Source organism: Mustelus asterias, chromosome 18, assembly GCF_964213995.1.
Source record: "Mustelus asterias chromosome 18, sMusAst1.hap1.1, whole genome shotgun sequence".
Lineage (NCBI taxonomy): Eukaryota > Metazoa > Chordata > Chondrichthyes > Carcharhiniformes > Triakidae > Mustelus > Mustelus asterias.
The window spans coordinates 6,968,368-6,993,994 of NC_135818.1; the positions used below are offsets into that span (position 1 = coordinate 6,968,368).

The 25,627-nt window shown below is 44.0% G+C and overlaps 1 protein-coding gene across 4 annotated transcripts in view; it reads right to left on the minus strand.

Annotated features, from left to right (window-relative positions):
* fsip1 (fibrous sheath interacting protein 1) overlaps positions 1 to 25,627 on the minus strand; it is a 322,079-nt gene that overhangs the window by 246,598 nt on the left and 49,854 nt on the right. For all 4 annotated transcript variants that reach the window (XM_078233323.1, XM_078233324.1, XM_078233325.1 and 1 more), the window contains one exon: positions 20,893 to 21,066. In XM_078233323.1, coding sequence (XP_078089449.1) covers positions 20,893 to 21,066 — 174 coding nt within the window. The remainder of the gene's footprint in view (positions 1 to 20,892; positions 21,067 to 25,627) is intronic.

Here is a 25,627-nt window from a genome sequence, read left to right on the forward strand (position 1 = left end):
TAAACAACATCTTCATAATGGACGCAATTTGAGAAACAACACTTTTCCCATGTTCTGCCGAACATTCCTCCGAATACCATCAGACTCACTGATCATTCATCTTGCTGCAGTCATTTTGAGTGTAATCAGCTTGCATAATCTGAGCCCAGTACCTCAAAATTAGCCATGGAATTTGACATTCTTTGGGACGGTTCTAAACAAAGTGCTAAGGTTTGTATAAACTCAAGTCAATTTTCTTGTTTATTCGTTACAAACTTGCTGATTGGTTCCTTGACATTTCAATAACTCACTCATGGTTATTAAATAGCAATGTGTTTGACTCTCCACTGCCCTCTGAAATGGCCTAGCAAGCCACACAGTTGCCATGAATGGCACAGTGGTACAGTGATTAGCACTGCTGCCTCACAACACCAGAGATCTGGGTTCAATTTCCGGCCTCGGGTGACTGTGTGGAGTTTCCACGTTCTCCCCACATCAGCATGGGTTTCCTCCGGGTGCTCCGATTTCCTCCCACAGTCCAAAATGTGTAGGTTAGGTGGTTTGGCCGTGCTAAATTGCCCATTAGTGTCAGAGGGACTAGCAGGGTAAATGCATGGGGTTATGGGGATTGTGCCTGGGTCGGATTGTGGTTGGTGCAAACTCGATGGGCCAAATGGCTTCCTTCTGCACTGTGGGGATTTTATGATTGTTCAGGATTCCATGAAGGCAGCTCACCGCCACCTTCTAAAGGGCAACTAGGGATGGGCAATAAATGCTGGCCAGCCAGCAACACACATGTCCCACAAAAGAATTTTTAAAAAGCTCTTCATGAGTAACATAAGACGCTATAGTAATAAGTCTTACACTTATACTACTTCTTGGATACCTAAAAGTACTTTGGCGCAAACTATAATCTACTGCAGTGTGGTTGCCTCACATATGGTGAGTATGGAATTCACCTGAGCAGAACTATCATCCTACAATTACCGGAAAACAATCGATTTGGGTTTATGCTCGCGCGCAGCAAGTGGGGCAATAAACTCTCATAAGAGTTTAAAGTTTATTTATTATTGTCACAAGTAGGCTTACATTAACACTGCAATGAAGTTACTGTGAAAATCTCCTAGTCGCCACACTCTGGCACCTGTTCGGGTACACGGAGGGAGAATTTAGCACGGTCAGTGCACCTAACCAGCATGACTTTCGGACTGTGGGAGGAAACCGGAGCACCCAGAGGAAACCCACACACTCATGGGGAGAACGTGCAAAATACGCACAGTGACCCAAGCCCCGGGTCCCTGGCGCTGTGAGGCAACAGAGCTAACCACTGTGCCGCCCCTAAGCAGTACAACATTAACTTGATATAAATTTGAAGGGGACAAGGGCACAAATGGCAAGATAGCCCATGAAGAACAGGATTTCTCTGTCCAACTCACTTTCGTTTGGTTCACATAAAAATATTGCTTATGTTTTAGCAGTGCAGCAAGATATATTAACAATGTTTGCAAACATTTTTTTCAAAGTTGTTATTGTATTCCTAAAAACTACTGGATATATTGGCATTTGCTGCTGGTATTAATACCAAGTTCAATCATTTAACCAAAATAACAATGCACTTTGCCAAGGAGACCAATAGCTTAAAAACAGTCTTAATGGATTCCACATGGAGTTTGGGACATGATGTTCACACAATGTTCAGTTTATTAACAATAACTTTTCTTTCCAAAATGCACCAGGTATATATAGAATAAACACTACCAAACATGCTTTCTACTTTAAATAACATCACCCAAATATTGCTACTATTCATCAATGCTTTTCAGAAGGCAAAGTTATCAGTATCAGGAACTGTTCTCACATGCTTTAAGTTAAATGACTGAAAATTTCCAATTTTCCATCTTAAATGAATGTACCAGCCACATCGTGAGTTGAGTCAATTGTGATGAAGCAAAATTAAAGATCTGAATTTATTGGGATGAATTCTTTGGTCCTTCCAGCTGGCGAGATCTCCCAGTCCTGCTGGCGAGATCTTCCAGTCCAGCTGAGATCTTCCAGTCCTGTTGATGGCAACTCTCTGCAGCGGGTTCCCTGGCGAAGGAGGGTGCAAGCAAAATGTCAAAGACATCGGCAGGACCGGATGATCCCACCAGCACCCATACCCGTGGCCGGAAAACAGGCCACAGGGGAGCCGGAAAATCCCACCCATTGTCTTATGAATTTTCCAAAAATAGATCATGGTGATAAAATTGGGAAACAAATATTTGATTTATTGCCACACATCAGTAAACAGTGAAAAGTATTGTTTCTTACGCACTGTACAGACAAAGCATACTGTTAATAGAGAAGGAAAGGAGGGTGCAGAATGTAGTGTTACAGTCATAGCTAGGGTATAGAGAAAGATCAACTTCGAGCAATGATCTGTGCTGTGTCATCTCCCAGTTGAACAGTCGCTGACTCTATGAATATTGAACTTTTTGGATGTGTGCACAATTGCTGTAATGGAGAAAACAATTTCCACCAAGTGTTGCCCATTGGCAGCTGTACATTGGCTCAGAGTCTGCTCTCATTCTTCATTTAGAGTCATAGAATCCCCATAGTGCAGAAAGAGGCCATTCAGCCCATCGAGCCTGCACCGACAACAATCCCACCCAGGCCCTATCCCGTAACTCCATGTATTTACCCTGTTAATCACCCTGACACTAAGGGGCAATTTAACACAGCCAATCAACCTAACCTACATTTCTTTGGACTGTTGGAGGAAACCGGAGCACCCGGAGGAAACCCACACAGAATGATTTGATTTGATTTGATTTATTATTGTCACATGTATTAACATACAGTGAAAAGTATTGTTTCTTGCGCGCTATGAGGACAAAGCACACCGTTCATAGAGAAGGAAACGAGAGAGTTCAGAATATAGTGTTACAGTCATAGCTAGGGTGCAGAGAAAGATCAACTTAATGCAAGGTAAGTCCATTCAAAAGTTTGATAGCAGCAGGGAAGAAGCTGTTCTTGAGTCAGTTGGTACGTGACCTCAGACTTTTGTATCTTTTTCCTGACGTAAGTAGGTTGAAGAGAGAATGTCCGGGGTGCGTGGGGTCCTTAATTATGCTGGCTGCTTTTCCAAGGCAGCCGGAAGTGTAGACAGAGTCAATGGACTGGAGGCTGGTTTGAGTGATGGATTGGGCTACATTCACGACCTTTTGTAATTTTGTAGTATGCAAATTAACAAAGCAATTTTAAGATAAATTATTAATTTCATAGATTCTTATTGATATCTTCCATATGGTCATATCACCAGGAATGTGTGGGGTGGCACCGTGGTACAGTGCTTAGCACTGCTGCCTCACAGTGCCAAAGACCCGGGTTCAATTCCCGGCTTGAGTCACTATCTGTGTGCAGTCTGCACGTTCTCCCAGTGTCTGCATGGGTTTCCTCCGGGTGTTCCCGTTTCCTCCCACAGTCCGAAAGACGTGCTGGTTAGGTGCATTGGTCATGCTAAATTCTCCTTCAGTGTACCCAAACAGTCACTGGAGTGTGGCGACTGGGGGATTTTCACAGTAACTTCATTACAGTGTTAATGTAAGCCTACTTGCGACGCTGAAAATAAACTTAATGAAGCACGGATGTAAATAGAAATGGAAATTGCTGTAATGTAGAATGCCACAACAATATTGTCACCTGAAATTTAAACTTAATCTCCCCACTCTTTCCGCCTGTCATTGGTATATGTTGGAAGAACTTCCAAGTTGATATTCAGCCGCATTAGGAATGCACTTTCCTTGGCCATAAGTCCTGGAGTGGTACTTGACCACTGGTTCAGGAACAGGGACACGACCCACTGTGGCACCAGATCTCCTTTCTTTCAAAGTAAAAATTTAATAAAATTGTATTATCTGTTGAAGATAAATATAAAAGACATATTTCCACAATTAATGAAAACTTTGCTGATGTATACAACCAACCCTAGTTTATATTTCTCAAAACATTGAGCAGAATCGGAGACTGCAAAGGATAAAAAGCCAGAGTTCTAGGTGCCAACACCTGGATATATTTTAACAGTGGCAGAGTATATCGCTTTTCGACACTTCATTAATTTTATGCGCTATCCTGCCAATGGACATCATTTTCTCCAGGTTCACAACCACATTGCAGTCCAATGACTCAAAAAAGGAATCCAGTGAGCTTTGATTCAAATGTTTATGTTGGCCAGTACGTTTTGTTTCACAGCCTTTACTATTCACGCCTAAGAGACTGGCATTTCCCCTTGCTGCCTCACAAACATGTGGCGTGGAGGAATGAGATAGAGTCCTGCAACTTAAAGCTGGCACTCCCAAAAAAAATATCCTATGCGCCATACCGAATCGTATGTGGATAAAACGAGGCAATGTACCTATTACCTGCACGTAGATTGCAAATGTTAGACAAACTATTCGTTCTAATCACTGCAAAGATGCGAAGCATCGACGTTTTTTGATTTTTAATAGATTCCACATTAGAAACGACATAAACCATTCGTTCAATCTGGACTTCTTTTTTCGAGCTCTATGCTACAAAATGATGATTCAAATGGTGGAAACAGCAAGAATATACATTCAAATGTTAATCAAACAAACATATGGACAGATTTCTTGTTGCTATTCTTCCCAAATTAAGACTAAATACTCCATTTGAGCACAGTTTCCTGAGAATTTGGTACATTGCCATCTTGAGGAAGTTACAAATATAAAATCATTGCTGCATTATTGAACTATCAAACCCTTTGGTCAGGATCCAGCTTTCCATCATATATTATTATTTGCAAACACTTAATGCAAAGATAGACAGCATGGTAACTAGCAATACACTAGCTAGGCAACTCTAGAATTATTCAGAACTAAAATTTATTCATAAGATGTACTAAATAATTCCACCTCTTCAAAGATACACATTAGATAAATCAACCTCATAAGTCACTGTTGATTGATAACCACATTGCTTACCCAACCTGGGCACTCAACATCAAATCCCCATCAAGGCGCAGCCTATCTCTTATATCCCTCGAACACAAGATTGGCATTTTTGATCGCTCTTGTAAACCAATCAACACCCGAGTCACCTTGCACACCAGTCAAACGTATTTCCTGGGATTAGCAGGGTAAATATGTGGGGTTTCGGGAATAGGGCCTGGGTGGGATTGTGGTCGGTGCAGACTCGATGGGCCGAATGGCCTCCTTCTGCACTGTAGGGATTCTGCAATTCTATTCTATGATCACAAAGTCATAGAATCCCTACAGTGCCGAATGAGACTATTTGGTCCATCAAGTCTGCAATTACCACAATCCCACCCAGGCCCTACCCCCATTCCCCATAACCCCACACATTCACCCTTCTAGTCCCCCTCACACTTTTACTGTGGCAACTTTACTGTGGCCATCTTTGGAGTGTGGGAGGAAACCGGAGTACCCGGAGGAAAACCACACAGACATGGGGAGAATGTGCAAACTCCACACAGACAGTCACTCAAGGCCGGAATCGAACCCGGGTCCCTAGCACTGCGAGGCAGCAGTGCTAACCATTCTGGCATCGTGCCATAGTTCATCCACAATGAAGATAGCACAGACGCAAAGCACAATTTGTGATCATAACAGTTCCCTTGTATGTACCTTGAACCAATTCTGACAATTTCTAATAAAGGAGAAAATTGTATTTTGGAACACAACACTGGAGCATATCCCCTACTTAGACTTATATGGGCACTTTTAAGTTATAACACTTAATTGATATGTTTTTTTAGGCAAAAAGAGTTGGATTAGCAGCCATGAATAATTATCATGTCATCAAAGTTGGTTACGCAACGCAACTTGTAGCAAGTTTACTAGGCAACTAATGTGTGAATGCCAATTACAGAGCTAACAGTGGACCGGCGCAAATTCACCAGAAACCTATGACAATTTGTGATTTATGGTGCATCTCTTCCTTGCCACAAATTGCTGGCTGATTTATTCATTAATAACACTGCATACATGACATTATATTTTTAGCAAATCTGGGCCAACACTCTGAATTCTGAAAAACTCTTGACTCAATAAAACTGCTAAACTGTCTCGTCCCGACACCATGAAAAATGAACTAACCCAGAGTAAAACTATCTGCAACACCAACAAGATTGCTCAAGTTAAATTGGAAAACTGGCATTATATAGCGAGGATGCCAACACACTCATTTAATCTAAGGAAATTTGTTCAACACCAAACCGATTCGCTCTTCCACCTTCTAATTCCAGTTTCATGCTGTAACTAAGGTCTGGATTTCCACCTCGGGACTGAAGCACAATCGGGACATTTCCCGACTCTACAAACTCGGGGGGGATAAGCAATTTTTTTTTAAACACGGCAAACTCTTCTTTTCAAAGAGTTAAAGGGCAGGAGTTTTAAATTCCTTGACAGTTCTCTTTCACATTTCTGGCAGCTATTTTTGACAGTTTTGGTGAGCTTCACAGTTCCATGAGTTTATGAACTTTTTACTCACACTCATGCCTACTTTTAGTAATTCCAAAGGCCATCTTACTTCTCCCAAATTGGCACCTGACCTCCCCCAAAGATGAACTGGTGCCATATCCAAAGGGGTACCTTGCCTCTCCAAAAGGACACCCTGGCTATCCAAACAAAACCACAAAGTTCATAACCAGCTCTTTCTGGGTCTAATTTGCACACGTCTTGTTTCAAATACCTCTCAGACCAAGATTTGCTGATATCTATGGGCAGTTGCCTCTGTGAAACGCAGGTGTATAAATCCCTACCGGGGCCCAATCCCACCCCCGTGAAAATGTTAGCTGTTGTGTTTAGGGAGGGACTTGCAGATTTGGGTCTTTTCTGCCGTTTTGCCACGACGGAGAGGCTCTGCCTCTGAGCAATGTGGGCACATGATGTAGGTCGATCCAAGAATGGATAAGGGGAGAAAACAGCATTAAGTGAGAATTGCTTCCTCAACCAAATAGACAACGCACCGATTCCCTATAATTGCACTGCTAAAGATTTAACATAAATTCACACTGGATTCAAACCATCAGTTAGAAAATTTACTCCAGAGGCATAGAATCAGAAAATCTTACAGTATAGAAGCAAAGATTCAGACGCATGACCCTGAGCTTCCAGTCACCTGCCATTTTAGTACTCCACCTTACTCCCACCTTAACCATTCTGTCCTGGGATCCTGCAGTATTCTAACGAAGCTCGAAGCAAGCTCAGGGAACAGCACCCCATCTTTCAACAGGGTTCTTCATCAATTCTACAGCTCCTGGACTCAAAATTGAGTTCAATAATTTATGGTTGTAAACTCTGCCCCATTTTATAGTGTCAGAGTTTTTCAGCACGGAAAGACGCCCTTCAGCCCATCACGTCCGCGCCGGCCATCAAGCACCTATCTATTCTAATCCCATTTTCCAACACTTGGCCCATAACCTTGTGTGCTAGGGCAGTTCAAGTGCTCAGTAAAAGCTTCTCAAATGTTGTGAGGGTTCCCGCCTCGACCACCCTTTCAGGCAGTGAGTTCGAGATTCCCACCACCCTCTGGGTGAAAAAGCTTTTCCTCACACCTCCTATAAACCTCCTGCCCCTTAACTTAAATCTATGTCCCTTGGTTATTGACCCCTCTACTAAGGGGAAAAGTTCCTCCCTATCCACCTGATCTATGTCCTTCATAATTTTATACACCTCAATCAGGTCTCCTCTCAGCCTTCTCTGCTCGAAGGAAAACAACCCCAGCCTATCCAGTCTCTCTTTGTAGCCGAAACGCTCCAGCCAGGCAGCATCCTGGTGAATCTCCTCTGCACTCCCTCCAGTGCAATCACATCCTTCCTATAATGTGGCGACCAGAACTGCACAGAGTGCTCTAGCTGTGGCCTACCAATATACAGCTCCATCATAACCTCCCTGCTCTTATATTCAGTGCCTCAGTTAATTAAGGTAAGGATCCCATATGCCTTCTTAACCACCTTGTCTATCTGCCCTGCTGTCTTCAGAGATCTATGGACATGCACCCCAAGATCCCTCTGACCGTCTGTACTGCCTAGGATCCGACCATTCACTGTACATTTATTTGTTCCTTTTTCGGCACATTCCTTGGGCGGCACAGTGGTTAGCACTGCTGCCTCAGAGCTCAATTCTGGGTGACTGTCTGTGTGGAGTTTGCACGTTCTCCTCATGTCTGCATGGGTTTCCTCCAGGTGCTCCGGTTTCCTCCCACACTCAAAGATGGGCAAATTAGATTGACTGGCCATGCTAGTGTCAGGGGGATTAGTAGGGTAAACATGTGGGGTTATGGGAATAGGGGCTGAGTGGGATTGTGGTTGGTGCAGACTCGATGGGCCAAATGGCCTCCTTCTGCACAATAGGGATTCTATGATTCTTTGCTGGTTTAATTTTTCCTCTCCCGTTTGTCTTTTACTTTGCTTTCAAGAGGAAGTTATTCAGCATCCGAACATTTCCCCTTCCTCAGTAAGCACCCTTTGATTCTTTTCATGTTCCTTTAGCTCCACATCACCAAATATCTTTTCACCATTTCATTCCTCCTGCCCTCCACCCAATTCAGACCATCTCTTTTGTTCCTCTTTCCACCGTCCACGGCGCCCACCCCCCACCTCCCACGTGCTCAAAACCAACTACAATTCTAACTGTTTAAAGTTTACTTATTGGTGTCACAAGTAGGTTTATACTAACACTGCAATGAAGTTACTGTGAAAATCCCCGAGTCGCCACACTCCGGCGCCTGTTCGGATACACTGAGGGAGAATTTTGCATGGCCAATGCAGCACTTCAGCGGTCACAGGCATTCGGCCTCTGATATTCGGGTAAGCATTCTCCAAGGTGGCCTTCACGACACACGACGGTGCAGAAACTGATAGCCAGGTTCCGCACACATGAGGACAGCCTCAACCGGGATATTGGGTTCATGTCACACTATCTGTAATCCCCACAGCTTGCCTGGATCTGCAGAGTCTCACTGGCTGTCCTGTCTGGAGACAATACATATCTCTTTAACCTGTCTTAATGCTCTCTCCACTCATATTGTTTGTATCTTAAAGACTTGATTAGCTGTAAGTATTCGCATTCCAACCATTATTCATGTAAATTGAGTTTGTGTCTTTATATGCCCTGTTTGTGAACAGAATTCCCACTCACCTGAAGAAGGGGCTTAAGGCTCCAAAAGCTTGTGTGGCTTTTGCTACCAAATAAACGTGTTGGACTTTAACCTGGTGTTGTTAAACTTCTTACTGTGAATGCACCCTAACCAGCACGTCTTTCGGACAGTGGGAGGAAACTAGAGCACCCGGAGGAAACCCACGGGGAGACTCCGCACAGACACTCACCCAAGCCGGGAATCGAACCCAGGACCCTGGCACTGTGAGGCAGCAGTGCTAACTGTTGTGCCACCGTGCAACCCATCTGTACTCAGTTCTGCTGAAAGGTCAAAAACCTGAAATGTTAACTCTGTTTCTCTCTCCACACATGCTGTTAGACCCGAGTGTTTCCAGCATTTTCTACTTTTAACTTCGAAGGTACTTTATTGGCTGTGAAGCATTTTGAGGTGTCCTGAGATTACAGAAATGTAAAGCTCTCTTTTTTTAATCTCATTTCTTTCTCCATACACTGGGAGTGAGTGCAGATTTTCCAAGACTTAAGCATTAGCCAGCAAAGCCATGTGTGAACATTGAGTGGAAATAGGATCCTGCACTGCTGTAATATTTCCCCTCCTTAGTTAATTGCACTACTAACATGCATCCTTAGACCTCTCACTACATGGTCACTTCAGTAAGGAACCAGAATACGACTGCTCCCAGTACAAATATAGCCCAGCAAAAAGATTACTTATTTATTAGTCACAAGTAAGGCTTACATAAACACTGCAATGAAGTTACTGTGGAATTCCCTGAGTCGCCACAGTCCAGCGTCTGTTGGTGTCAATGCACCCTAACCAATACGTCTTTCAGACTGTGGGAGAGAACCAGAGCACCCGGAGGAAACCCACGCTGACACGGGGAGAACGTGCAAACTCCACACAGACAGTGACCGAAGCCCAGGTCCCTGGCGCTGTGAGGCAGCAGCGCTAACCACTGTGCCACCGTGCCGCCCAAGAGTTAATGTTTTCAGGAAAACAAGAAACTCAATAAAAACACAAAAAAGGCAAAGGTTGGAATGCAGTTAAGGCAAGAACCTTTCGCACACATGTTACAACTCGTGCTTTAACGATGACCACATACAGTCACTCTTCACTAAATCTTTGCAACTGACCAATGCTGGTAATTCTGCGATTAAAATGCCAATTAAGATGTTTTAAATTACAAGGAGGCCTATAACCAGAGATCTGCCCCAATAATAATTTTACTTCACCACAAGGCTACAATTATGATCTCACTTCAACATTAAGATGGTAACCTTATCCTGACCATGGGTATATTGTGGTACAGTGGTTAGCACTGCTGCCTCACAGTGCCAGGGACCCAGGTTTGATTCCCGGCTTGGGTCACCATCTGTGTGGAGTCTCTCCGTGACTGCGTGGGTTTCCTCCGGGTGCTCGAGTTTCCTCCCACACTCCAAAGATGTGCGGGTTAGGTGGATTAGTCATGCTAAACTGCTTAAGTGTTCCAAGATGTGTAGGTTAGGGGGATTAGTGGGTAAATGCATGGGGTTACGGGGATAGGGCAGGGTGTTGACCTGGGTGAGATGCTCTGTCGGAGAGTCGGTGCAGATTTGATGGGCCGGATGGCCTTCTTCTGCACTGTAGGTGTTCTATGATTCTAATCTTTGTACCGGAACATGCAGGGTGGAATCTTCCCATCTGCCCACCACGAGAATCGTAGCGGGCGGGGGCGGACCATGTAACAGTCTGTTGACCTCGGGCAGAAATTTCTGGCCTTGGGGCGAGCGCGGCCGCAAAATCCCCCCCACAGAGTTCAAGAAAACTCTTGACAAAAGGTTACATACCAAAGAAAGACATTAAAGCAAATCACTAAGGTTTCAAATACTATTACATTTGTGTAGTACGCAGTTATAAACATGCAATGTTTACTATGCTCCTTCTACACCTATGACTGTGTGGCCAAATTCCCCTCCAACTCGATTTTCAAGTTTGCTGATGACACCACCATAGTGAGTTGGATCTCAAACAATAACAAGACAGATTACAGGAAAGAGATAAAGAATCTGGTGAACTGGTGCGGCAACAATAATCTCTCCCTCAATGTCAACAAACCGAAGGAGATAGTCATCGACTTCAGGAAGCGTAAAGGAGAACATGCCCCTGTCTACATCAACGGGGACAAAGTAGAAATGGTCGAGAGCTTCAAGTTTTTAGGTGTCCAGATCACCAGCAGCCTGTCCTGGATCCACTATGTCAACACTATTGTGAAGAAAGCCCACCAACACCTCTACTTTCTCAGAAGACTCAAGAAAATTTGGCATGTCCACTATGACTCTCACCAACTTTTACAGATGCACCATAGATAGCATTCTTTCTAGTTGTATCACAGCTTGGTATGGCTCCTGCTCTGCCCAAGACCGCAAGAAACTACAAAGAGTCGTGAGCGAAGCCCAGTCCATCACTCAAACCAGCCTCCCATCCATTGACACTGTCTATACATCCCGCTGCCTCGGCAAAGCAGCCAGCATAATTAAGGGCCCCACGAACCCCGGACATTCTCTCTTCCACCTTCTTCCGTCGGGAAAAAGATACAAACGTCTGAGGTCACGTACCGACCGACTCAAGAACAGCTTCTTCCCTGCTGCCGTCAGACTTTTGAATGGATCTACCTCACATTCAGTTGATCTTTCTCTACACTCTAGCTATAACTGTAACACTACATTCTGCACTCTCTCCTTTCCTTCTCTATAAATGGTATGCTTTGCCTGTATAGTGCACAAGAAACAATATTTTTCACTGTATGCTAATACACATGACATTAATAAATCAAATCAAATGCGATGAGCAAAACGGTTCCAACTCCAGACCAAAAAGTGAATGTTGTTGCAGGGATTAGCAGAATAATAAAAGCGGGAATCATAACATTGGCTTATATGATTTGCATAAACCATGTAAATTTACTAAGGTTTTCCACCAATGCCTGAAATTTCCAAAAATGCTGAAACTAAGGTGAATTATTTTTTTAATGCAGCGCACTATAAAACCATAATAAACAATAAGCATTTGTATAGAGTACATGTGAATGGACCTGCAGTCCAACAAGACATTACGCAACGTTTAGATTTGTAAGCACTTGGCAATCACGAGTTGAGTGATATAACAGAGACAGTGCCCTTGCCATATGGCACTGCTACATTTGGACACAATCAAAAGAATGTAAAGTTGAAACAATTCAGCCATTGCTACTGTCGAACCCACCCGACGGTCGATGTTGAATCCTAAAGCCCCAAGTGTCCTTATTGGCCCAACTGCTTGTGCAATGTTTTCTTTTGACTGATCCACACAGACAACATCAAAGACAGATGAATTTAATTATAGTTGTGTTTAGCTGAACTCTATTGCTGTCTTGGGTTAGTGCAATCTAACTGCTGGAATCCAGAAATAGTTGCAAATTACTTTCCACTGCCAAGTAAACTGAAATACAATATGCCCGTGGTCAGCATAAGTTAACAATTCCTTCCCCAACACCAGCTCTCGGTCAGATGTGTTTTGCAGGAGTTCGATTCTAGGTGCTGCATACATCTGGGCACAGCAGGCCATATGCTTCAATGTAACCCGCAATTATTAAAATACAAAATTCACAGGATAAAAAGGAAGAGTTTGATTGTCGGAGAACCCACAAGAAAAGCTCAAACACTTGGGAATTATTTATAAAGAAAAGAAACCGGATTTTTAAAAAGTGCCTGTGATTATTTCTTTAGCTGGAAAGCCATGACGGTGAAATTAAATCGCCCAAAGCCCGAGGCTGTTCGCCACATATTGGGTTGAATGTTCAATTTTAGTTCAGGACCTCGGGTGGATGGAGCTATTACAAGGGGGCATAACTATAGGGTTCATGGTGGGAGATATAGGAAGGATATCAGAGGTAGGTTCTTTACGCAGAGAGTGGTTGGGGTGTGGAATGGACTGCCTGCAGTGATAGTGGAGTCAGACACTTTAGGAACATTTAAGCGGTTATTGGATAGGCACATGGAGCACACCAGGATGATAGGGAGTGGGATAGCTTGATCTTGGTTTCAGATAAAGCTCGGCACAACATCGTGGGCTGAAGGGCCTGTTCTGTGCTGTACTGTTCTATGTTCTATGACCCCGAATACTTCGGTCAGGGAGATTCCAGGGCCCAAAACGCCACACGGTGTCAGTGCCTGACACCCTTTGATTTTTGATTTGATTAATTCTTGTCACATGTATTAACATAGTGAAAAGTATTGTTTCTTGCGCACTATACAGACAAAGCATACTGTTCATAGAGAAGGAAAGGAGAGAGAGCAGAAACAATTTCTAAGAAGTCAGCCAACGGTTGAATAGGTGGCACGTTCAACATCTAATGAAGGACGGGGAGTGGCCTCCCCAGGCTGAAGGGCCAATAGTGCCGCAAGATCAGAAAGCCTCGCCATCAGAGGCAAGTGTTGCTGATGTGAGGAGGAGGAAGGCGGGCGTGCTCTCTGAAGAAGCTGCCAGAAAGTCGTTGTGCAAATGGCGTGTCCCTCCACAGGATGGCCTGAGAGTGCAGCCGGGGCCCCGTGATCGGTGTAACTTTTAACAATTGAGCCCTGGTCCACCCGGTCCGCCACAAGAGGGTCGCCCTCCATTCATTAGATAGGATTCGACCTTAGGCATGCAACTGGAGAATTCTAGCTATTCCCAGGAGAGCGGCCTTAATCAATGCCTTAATTAAACCGACTTCTCCCATCTCAAGCACACTTTGGAAAAATGGCCAGGAGAAAGGAACATGCCAACAAACAGACATGTTGGCCAGCAGCAGAAAATTGTCACACACCGGCCTCTTGAGCAGAAATAAAATTCAACTCATTATCTTCACTGTCTTTACTTGATAAATAGATTATTTCTTAACTTTTCAACAAAGGTATTAGGAGGCATTGCTACCTTTTTTCAGCCACCACACCCCAGGAATACAGGGGCAGCTGATCACAGTGTCCCTTTAACAAACAAAGAAAACAATGGGCAGCACGGTGGCACAGTGGTTAGCACTGCTGCCTCACAGCGCCAGGGTCCCGGGTTCAATTCCCAGCTTGGGCCCTTGTCTGTGCGGAGTCTGCACGTTCTCCCAGTGTCTGCATGGGCTTCCTCCAGGTGCTCCGGTTTCCTCCCGCTGTCTGAACGACGTGCAGGTTAGGTGCATTGGTCGTGCTAAATTCTCCCTCAGTGTACCCGAACAGGCGCCGGAGTGTGGCGTCTAGGGGATTTTCACAGTAACTTCATTGCAGTGTTAATGTAAGCCTATTTGTGACAAATGAATAAATAAATAAACTGTATATGCACTGGATCTTGATTCCTGGAGACAAGTTCACTTGATGTGGATTTGCTTTGACCAGTTTAGAGGATCAAAGTTTGATTAAGTGACAGAATGTAGATGAGTGCATTGCCTTATTGACATTGACTGGACCCTTAAATTTAATTGGATAGCTCACAAACACAGAATTGAAATAGGCTAAAATGTTCATTCAGATCCATTTACCATTTAGGGCAGCATGGTGGCACCGTGGTTAGCACTGCTGCCTCACAGCCTCGGGTCACTGTCTGTGTGGAGTTTGCACATTCTCCCCATGTCTGCGTGGGTTCCCTCCGGGTGCTCTGGTTTCTTCCCACATTCCAAAGATGTGCGGGTTAGGTTGATTGGCCATGGTAAATTGACCCCAGTGTCGGGGGATTAGCAGGGTAAATGTGTGGGGTTACGGGAATAGGGCCTGGGTGGGATTGTGGTCGGTACAGACTCGATAGGCCGCATGGCCTCCTTCTGTACGTAGAGATACTATGATTTATTTTAATTTGACTTTGTTCCCCAGAGTCTATCGCAGTCCTCCGCAAAGTTCATTCAGGCCACCAGCTAATTCTGCAGCTGGGGATCATCAGGGCGAAGTTGCATCGCTGGCAAGATTACAAATCGTGTTAGTGGATTATCATGTGATATTATTGTAAATTATTGTGGAAATGTTTCTTCCATAAAGTTACACACAAAAATGATTGATAACATGGTGATTTTATGAGCGGATTGGTGAGATTGTTTATCATGACACAGCTGCAGGAGGAATCCATAAACATTAATGTGATCGCTCCGACCATTTCATACGCATAACCTCAGCAAAACCCGCAGATTACAGCACACAAGCATACAGCGGATTGAGTATTACTAGACACTGGATATCACAAAGTTCACTCCAACCTTCTTTTAGCTGGAGCAGCACATTGGAGTGGTGAGATAATCAGTGAAATATTCAGATGTTAATTTAGCTGAATGATTTCAAAGTTGAAGTTTGCTTAGTTCATTCAATAATGAACTATTTAAATACTGCAGATGCTGGGAATCTGAAACAAAAACAGAAAATGCAGGAAAATCTCAGCAGGTCTGACCACGTCTGTGGAGAGAGCAGTACTGCTCTTCCCTCCGACAGAATTTCCTTGTCTTTCACTCTGAACAAAGGGTCATCCAGACAGAAATGTTGGCTCTATTCTCTCTCCACAGATGCTATAAGACCTGCTGAGATTTTCCAGCGTTTTCTGTTTTTACTTAAAGATGGAGCTTCTACACGAAAATTATCGTGGGAGTTTTTGTTTTCCAATTAATACAAATTTCCATTATTAATTTTGTCAATTCTCCAGTAAAGCTTTTCAGGAATTTTCTTCACAGAATCCCTACAGGGCAGAAGGAGACCATTCAGTCCATCGTGTCTGCACCAACCACTATCCCACCCAGGCCCTATCCCCGTAACCCCACATATTTGTCCTGCTAATCCCCCTGACAGTAGGGTCAATTTAGCAGGGCGAATCAACCTAACCCGCGCGTCTTTGGAGTGTGGGAGGAAACCGGAGCACCCGGAGGAAAACCACGCAGACACAGGGAGAACGTGCAAACTCCACACAGACAGTGATCCAAGGCCGGAATTGAACCCGGGTCCCTGGCGCTGTGAGGCAGCAGTGCTAACCACTGTGCCACCTTCATGTGGCGTACAGTTTCAAAGCTGTACAGCAGAAATTGTGCATTCAGGGGGTTAAATGGTCCCATCTGCCCTCTGCAAAAAACGTTCCAAATGTTTGAAATGTTCAAGGGATCGAGAAGGACAGAGTCATGAAGCCGTAAAAATACCATTAATGTCTCCTATGAAAAGATTCTGTTTGCTGCAGTTAACTTTATTGCTAACTTTAGCTCTCTGATCAAACAACACTCAAAGCTCAACAGACAAATTAATTTAATGACCTTAATAAAAACCATATTAGAATGAAACATGTTTTGCAACATGAAACATGTTTATGGGGACAGTGGCATGGTGGTAGTTTTACTGGACTAGGAATCCAGAGGCCTGAGCTAATACCCCATGGACACGCGTTTGCTAATGTTATTCAGGGTTAGAATTTGGCTGCCCAGACCCCCACAATGCAGTTGACTCTTAACTGCCCTCTGAAACCCCCGAGCGAGACACTTAGTTCCATCAAACCGGTACAGGAAAGGCAAAAAGGAATAAAATCGGATGCTCCAGCTGACAGACCTAGGCACCGGAAATAACAATCACACCAGCCAGATTTTTACCTTCCCGCTCGCCACAGGAATCGGAAGAGGTGAGGGGTGGACCATGGAAAGGTCTGTTGACCTTGGATGGGATTTTACAGTTTTGGGATGAGCGAGACTGGAAAGTCCCACCAATCCTGTCCAATCAACCCTGAAAACTCCCCCCTACTAAGATTTTACAACACCAGGTTAAAGCCCAATGGGTTTATTTCGTATCACGAGCTTTCGGAACGCTGCTCCTTCATCAGGTGAGCATGGTGGTAATTTTACTGGACTAGGAATCCAGAGGCCCAAGCGAATACCCATGGACACAGCTTTGCTAATCACCTGATGAAGGAGCAGAGCTCCGTAAGCTCATGATACCAAATAAACCTGTTGGATTTTAACCTGGTGTTGTGAGACTTCTTACTGTGCCCACCCCAGTCCAATGCCGGCATCTCCACATCATGGCTACTAACACCTTGGTGCCTGAGCCAAAATTGAGATATCTGTCCACAAAGCAGTCAAGCAACAGCCTGATGTGGATATTCTCCCCGAATCCTACCTTACAACCAAAATCCCAGGTTTTCTATCATCATCTCATGGTGGGAATTTGATGAATTTATGATAATGAAGGGGAGGGTTGGATGAGCAGCAGGTGGAGCATAAGATTGGGGTAAATTAGAGGTTGGGGAGATTAAATAGCAAAGATGTAATGGAACATGAAAAAGTCAAAGTTGAAAGTTTATTTATTAGTCACAAGTAGGTTTACATTCACACTGCAATGAAGTTACTGTGAAAATCCCCTAGTCGTCACACTCCGGCGCCTGTTCGAGAATTTACCACGGCCAATGCACCTAACCAGCACGTCTTTTGGACTGTGGGAGGAAACCAGAGCACCCGGAGGAAACAGACACACACAGGGGGAGAACGTTTGCACGTTGACCCAAGCTGGGAATCGAACCCGGAACCCTGGCGCTGTGAGGCAGCAATGCTAACCATTGTGCCACCGTGGTGTGGTAATGATAATATTAAAGACACAAAGCCACACAAATTCTGCGGTTACAAGAGTGGGTCAGAGGCTGGGAATTTGTGGCGAATAATTCACCTCCTGACTCCCCAAACTCTGTCCACCATCTATAAGGCATAAGTAAGGAGTTGGATACTCTCCACTTGCCTGGATGCTTGTAGTTCCAACAACACACAAGCTCAACATCATCCTGGACAAAGCAGCCCACTTAATCAGCACGCTATGCACCACCTTAAATATTAACTCCCACCACCGCTAACGCACAGTGGCAGCAATGTGCTATCTACAAGACGCACTGCAGGAATGCACCAAGGCTCCTTTGACAGCACCTTCCAATTGTGCAATCTCTAACAAAGGGTAACAGACACATGGGAACGCAACAACCTGCAGATTCCATTCCAAGCCACACACCTTCCTAACTTGGAACTACATAACCATTTCTTCACGGTCACTGAGCCAAAGTTGGTTACTCTCTCCCTAACAGCACTGTGGATGTACCTGCACCACATGGTTCAAGAGGGCGGTTCGCCACCACTTTCTCAAGGGCAACTAGGGATGGGCAATAAATGCTAATCTAGCCAGTGATACTCACATCTCAGGAAAGCATTTTTAAAAACTACATAACACAAAGGTGAATTACAGCTGTTAGAATGATGAATAAACATGTGTCGGTACCTATACACACACACACTAGTTTTCAGATGAAAACATGCCCTCTTAAAATTCTGGTATCTTATGTGTGAAAAGCGTCTCCATAAATTGGATAGGTAATTTAACTTTGTGGAGAGGCATAGATTATATGAAACATAAAGATTCAGCTCAGAATGAAAGTTGTATTTACATTCGCTGTCAGTACAAAGCAAAATTCTAAACTTGTATAGTGTAAATTCAGATTTAAGGGCCTGACTCCACTCATAGAACATAGAACACTCGGAACAAAGCGCAATACAACTCTCTGCATTTTACACTGATGGTACATTTGCAATGCAGTATCGTAAAACAGCAAATACACATGTTCTTGGAAGGAAGCATTATTCACTGAATTGTACATGCAGTTTTTGTTTGTGAAGAATTTAACAATAGCGTAGCGGACTCTTCCAAAGCAAGATGGGTGAATACAAAATTTAACATATATGGGGAATGCAACACATTTGGGATGATTCTCCCAGCCCATTGCACTGCTCGGGAAACATCAGTGGAGGCCAATTCGCGGGCTTCCCGCTGGGCACGGTTTCTTCAGAAGGAACTCTTCAAATGCAGACAATGAAAATATAACAAAACTTACTCCAACTCATAAATCAAAGAAAGGGTTTAATAAAGAAACTTCATTCCTCCAAACTTGGGGCCTCGCCCTGGGCCACTCCAAGCTTCCCACAATTCCCAACAGGTTCTTATTTATACTGAGTCAGCTGACCATCACATCATTCTGTAATTGGTTCCATGGTTTACTGGGTCAGCTGACTCCTACACCTTGTCACCATTGGTCACATTACATCCAATACAAAGTTGTCACCGGTTACATTCGAACAGGCGCCACAGCCTCCGCGTGTCTCCCAGGCAAGGATTTCCAGCATAGTCAGCTCTGCACCAGAATGAATCACGCTAGGGCACTCCGTGATGCACAGAGTGTCGGAAATTCATTCAGGAAATCACGCTAAAAAGGCAGGATTTACTCCCATTTGCCCACAAATTGGGGACTTTGATTTGATTTATTATTGTCACATGTATTAACATACAGTGAAAAGTATTGTTTCTTGCGGGCTATACAGACAAAGCATACCGTTCATAGAGAAGGAAACGAGAGAGTGCACAAATGTAGTGTTACAGTCATAGCTAGGGTGTAGAGAAAAATCAACTTAATGCAAGGTAAGTCCATTCAAAAGTCTGACGGCAGCAGGGAAGAAGCTGTTCTTGAGTCAGTTGGTACGTGACCACAGAGTTTTATATCTTTTTCCCGACAGAAGAAGGTGGAAGAGAGAATGTCCAGGGTGCGTGGGGCCCTTAATTATGCTGGCTGCTTTGCCGAGGCAGAGGGAGTGTTGACAGAGTCAATGGATGGGAGGCTGGCTTGCGTAATGGATTGGGCTTCATTCATGACCTTTTTTGGGAGAATCCTGGCCATTGATTCTCGAACAGGGTGCCACCAGAACCAGAAACAGAATGACATTTCAATATACAGACTGCAGATTTCAGTGTAGCACCCAACAGTGTTAATAGCAGACTAAGTCTTCTTGCTCGGCAGAATGCTGCACGTGAACACTTGGATTCCAAAAAAAAGCTGGAGCATCTAGTGTAACCTCGTCATCACAAAGTTACATCTTCTTAACAACATTTCGTATCCTAATCCAAGCAGTTGAACTTATGCTAGTAATTATTCAGTGTCAGTGCTCACCGTGACATTACAACATTAAAGAGAAACACGTCAGCAATTCGCAGCACATGGAGCGAACAGATTAGTCTAATGCAAAACAACTGTCTTAGAAAGGGATCACTGTGTGGAAGGTGAAATCAGCATTAAAAATATAAGAACATTACATTGACAAAATATTGTACACGGTGACACAGTGGTGAGCATTGCTGCCTCACAGCACCAGGGAGCCAGGTTTGATTCCCGGCTTGGGTCACTGTCTGTGCAGAGTCTGCATGTTCTCCCCGTGTCTGCGTGGGTTTCCTCCGGGTGCTCCGGATTCCTCCCACAGTCCAGAAGGCGTGCTGGTTAAGTGCTAAATTCTCCCTCAGTGTACCCGAACAGGCGCTGGAGTGTGGCGACAAGGGATTTTCACAGTAACTTCATTGCAATGTTCATGTAAGCCTACTTGTGCCACTAATAAACAAACTTTTGAAGCTTTAAACATTTATTGGTGAAAGGTAACAAATATTTTTGATGGTTAGGTGAAATAACAAATCCAGGGGTCAGCAATTTTTAGTTTATCCATCACAATTTTAGAAACAATTCCCAGCCAGTAACATGAACCAAGTTTACTCCTCCATACAACTGGAGTCTGTGAGCCACATTTTGCGATCCTTATCCACCGTAATAAAGATCTTTTGGCAACTAAATTCATCACTACTTAATTGCTAACATCCACAAAATTTGTGCCTTTTTTATATTCTTAACCAGAGGAGTGAACTATGCACTTTCTAAAATAAGTACCAAGCATCTAATTTTTATATATATATATTCCTTGGTCTCGCATACCTGATAATGTTGGGTCTGTACACTGGACAAGGAGCTGGTAATCATAGGGAAATCCCCATCCAAAATGAAAACCTGCAGTTTGGCATCTATCTCTGCCAACTGTTGCTGATCCATGGGTTCTGGAGTATATCCTTCCCTTTCCGCCACAGATAATGCCCAGGAAACTGAAGTGTCCTATAGGCAAATCAAACACAGAACGTCATTGTAAACTTGTGTACGGGGATGAAAACCCATTTGTGCAACTGAAATCCAGAGCATAAGCAGCAACCAGATGGCAATAAAATCTATAGTACGTAGCATTCATTTAAGAAAAGTTTCAAGTAAAAGTAGGAAAACAGATGAGATGATAATTAATGATAGAATCCCTACACTGCAGAAGGACGCCTTTCGGCCCATCGAGTCTGTACTGATTCACCGAAAGAGCATTTTACCCAGGTCCCCACCCCAGTCCTAAACCCGTAACCCCACACATTTACCATGGCTGATCCATCTAACCGACACATATTTGGACACTAAGGGGCAATTTAGCATGGCCAATCCACCTAACCGACGCATCTTTGGACTGTGGGAGGAAACCGGTGTACCTGGAGGAAACCCACGCAGACACGGGGAGAACATGTAAACCCCACACAGAGAGTCACCCGAGACCAAAATCAAACCAGGGCCCTGGGGCTATGAGGCAGCAGTGCTAACCACTGTGCCGCCCCTAAACATGTGGAGGATCAACAGATTAGTAAAACCAGGTGTATTCAGGGAGCTTCAATGACAATGTAACAGAGTTAGTTTCATGGGTGGGAGTAAAGATAGCACTGGCGTTCTGTGTTAACATTTTAGATTGCTGGTAAAGTACTTCTGCCCTGACTGCAACAAACTAAACAAGTGTCAAATTCCTTAACTTAATGTTAGATGTTGTTTGTGAAAAGGAGTATCTCAGAGTTCAGGTGAACGGAGGTAGCTTTGGGGACCAAGGGAACAGCCATCAGTTCCCTTAAGTGATGTTGAGTATTATAGTCTTTCTTGTCGTGTGTGCTTTTGTACGTTTTATTATAGCTAATGTTTTATACAGAATGTGCTTGTGTGAAAACTACAAAGGGAATTCGACATTCAAAGGACCAAGAACATAGTCAAAACCTGGAAACAAGAGTACCAGTAAACTCCTCAAATAATAGGTATGTTTAAAGCAAATCTTTATCATTGCAGATGTTTAAAGCATGATGAACACATCCAATTCCGTGGCATGAATTCAACAGTGATAGGATATTTTTCCTGTTAAATTTTCCCTGTTGGGCGGCACGATGGCGCAGTGGTTAGCACTGCTGCCTCACAGCGCCAGGGACCTGGGTCCGATTACCGGCTGTCTGTGTGGAGTACGTTCTTCCTGGTGTCTGTGTGGGTTTCCTCCGGGTGCTCCAGTTTCCTCACACAGTTTGAAAGACATGCTGGTTAGGGTGCATTGACCCAAACAGGCACCGGAGTGTGGCAACTAGGGGAATTTCACAGTAACTTCATTGCAGTATTTATGTAAGCCTTACTTGTAAATAAACTGTACTCTTACTTTACAATACTGGGAGTTTATAAGGATAACTGGACAACTCACTCGAATTGTTCTTACTAAACTACTCGCCAAAACTTATGATTATGTGACAGTGACATTGAAAGTTATTTTGCAAGCTGTGTCTTTGAGATATTCCTTTTGTCACACACACACAAAACCACACACCTTGATTCTTAACAACTGAATGGTTCTGATGCACAGCTATTTCTCAGTTTGGATTTGATTTGATTTATTATCACATGTATTAACATACAGTGAAAAGTATTGTTTCTTGTGCGCTATACGGACAAAACATACTGTTCATAGAGAAGGAAACGAGAGAGTGCAGAATGTAGTGTTACAGTCATAGCTAGGGTATAGAGAAAGATCAACTTAATGCAAGGTAGGTCCATTCAAAAGTCTGACAGCAGCAGGGAAGAAGCTGTTCTTGAGTGGGTTGGTACGCGACCTCAGACTTTTGTATCTTTTTCCCGAAGGATAAAAGGTAGAAGAGAGAATGTCCGGGGTGCGTGGGGTCCTTAATTATGCTGGCTGCTTTGCCAAGGCAGCGGGAAGTGTAGTCAGAGTCAATGGATGGGAGGCTGGTTTGCATGATGGATTGGGCAACATTCACGACCTTTTGTAGTTCCTTGCGGTCTTGGACAGAGCAGGAGCCATACCAAGCTGTGATACAACCAGAAAGAATGCTTTCTATGGTACATCTGCAAAAGTTGGTGAGAGTCATAGCTGTCATGCCAAATTTCCTTAGTCTTCTGAGAAAGTAGAGGCATTGGTGGGGCTTTCTTAACTACACTGTCGGCATGGGGGGACCAGGACAGGTTGTTGATGATCTGGACACCTAAAAACCTGAAGCTCTCGACCCTTTCTACTTCGTCCCCGAATACATGCTATATACATCTTTGTACATTTAGCTTTTTCTCCATTATTCACCGAGTAGGGTAGTGGCAGTATATAATAATTCAAACTATCGGTACCTACTCCAACCCTAACCCTAACCCTTTCAGGCGAATGAAAATAGTGCATTGTTTGAGTCAAAGCCCATTGCTCATCCATCACCAAGATTGCAAGTGTTCACCTTCACAAACCTTACCTACTTTCATCTCTATTTCAACCCCACTACCATCAAAATCCTTCAAACAAATCCAAATCTGTCCACATTAACGCTATGCCCATCAGCCTGCAACCTTCATTGGATTCCTATCTCAAATATATGAAGAATCAAAGACTTCATCGATTAATTACTTCATGGAATTGATTCATTTACCTTGTCAATCTAATGATCCAATGCTTTGCCCTTCAGCTGTATGAATTTGCCCGTTTGTATGCCCTATTCACCCTCCATTGGTAGCAAAGCCTTCAGGCAACTTAGCCCGACACTAGAGAACTTCACTTCCTATAAAAGCCTCAGTCCCACTCAATGTCTTTTTTTTTAATGTGTAGTGCCTCGGACCATTTTCTACATATTCAGGGATAATTAAGTATTGCTGTTGATATTATTGTTGATATATTGCTGAACAAAGAGAAACTCAAGTATCTACACAAATCAAGCCATTTAATGCAATTGGATCTATGAATCCAATGGAAAAGCTAGACTTTTTTAATTCTTTCATGGGATGTGGGCTTCGCTGGCTGGGACAACATTTATTGTCCATCCCTAATTGCCCTTGAGAATACATGACTAGGTGGCAGCCTTACATCTCATAAAATAATGGTTTGCTGGTCAACTCTGTGTTAAACATCGCAGGAGCCCCAGCCTGGCATTTTATTCGCTGTCACAACTGCTGCAGAGGAAGACAGTTGGCTGAGAAGGTGCACAATTCAGTGGTTTCTGCCTTCTCTGCCCTCTTCCCTTGCTTCTGCTCATCTCTTCCAATGCTGTTCCAAACAGTCAGCCTCCAGAGGCCATGGCCATCATATCAGTGTTCAAATCCGCCACCTTCATCTCACTTTCAAGTGTCCTTGTAGCAGAGAAATGGACATCCAGGAGGTCATGACCCAGTGGCCAGTTCACCATACAGGAGGCCTTTGACTACACAGTTGTCTTTCATCCAATGAATGTGGCCAAGCTGTGGCAGGGGTCATTAGCTTAACAATAGAACATAGAACATTACAGCGCAGTACAGGCCCTTCGGCCCTCGATGTTGCGCCGACCAGTGGAACCAATCTAAAGCCCCTCTAATCTACACTATTCCAATATCATCCATATGTTTATCCAATAACCATTTGAATACTCTTAATGTTGGCGAGTCCACTACTGCTGCAGGCAGGGCATTCCACGCCCTTACTACTCTCTGAGTAAAGAACCTACCTCTAACATCTGTCCTATATCTCTCACCCCTCAATTTAAAGCTATGTCCCCTCGTGCTAGCCATCACCATCCGAAGAAAAAGGCTCTCACTATCCACCCTATCTAATCCTCTGATCATCTTGTATGCCTCTATTAAGTCACCTCTTAACCTTCTTCTCTCTAACGAAAACAACCTCAAGCCCCTCAGCCTTTCCTCATACGATTTTCCCACCATACCAGGCAACATCCTGGTAAATCTCCTCTGCACCCTTTCCAACACTTCCACATCTTTCCTATAATACGGCGACCAGAACTGTACGCAATACTCCAAATGCGGCCGCACCAGAGTTTTGTACAGTTGCAGCATGACTTCCTGCTCCAAAACTCGAGTGCATGCTGATGGAATTAGCATGGTCCAGAACCTCTGAGTTTGTGATCTCGTCCTGCCAAGAGATGCCAACGATACATCTGAGATAGCAAAGGTGAAAACTATTCTGTCTTTTCTCATGCCTAACATACATTGTCCAGGTCTCTCCATTGTAGAAGTGTGCTGAGGACACGGGCTTTGTAGACTCGTAGTTGGGTGTTCTCAGTCAAATTGCTATTGTTCCACACTCTCTCACTCAGTTTGGACATTACAGCTACAGCTCTTGCAAACGTGTGTGTTGATTTCAGCATCACGTGACAGATTGCTGGTGATTGTGGAGCCTAGCTACATGAAGATATCAACAACCTCCAGTGTCACATTGTCAATGCTGATAGCTGGCGGTATGGCAGCATTCTAGACCATGACATTTGGCTTCCTGACACTGATCAAATCAAACAGTTTGTAGATGTGAGACAGTCTGTACATTTGCCCCTGAAGTTGTTCCTCAGTTGAGAGTCAAGCACAT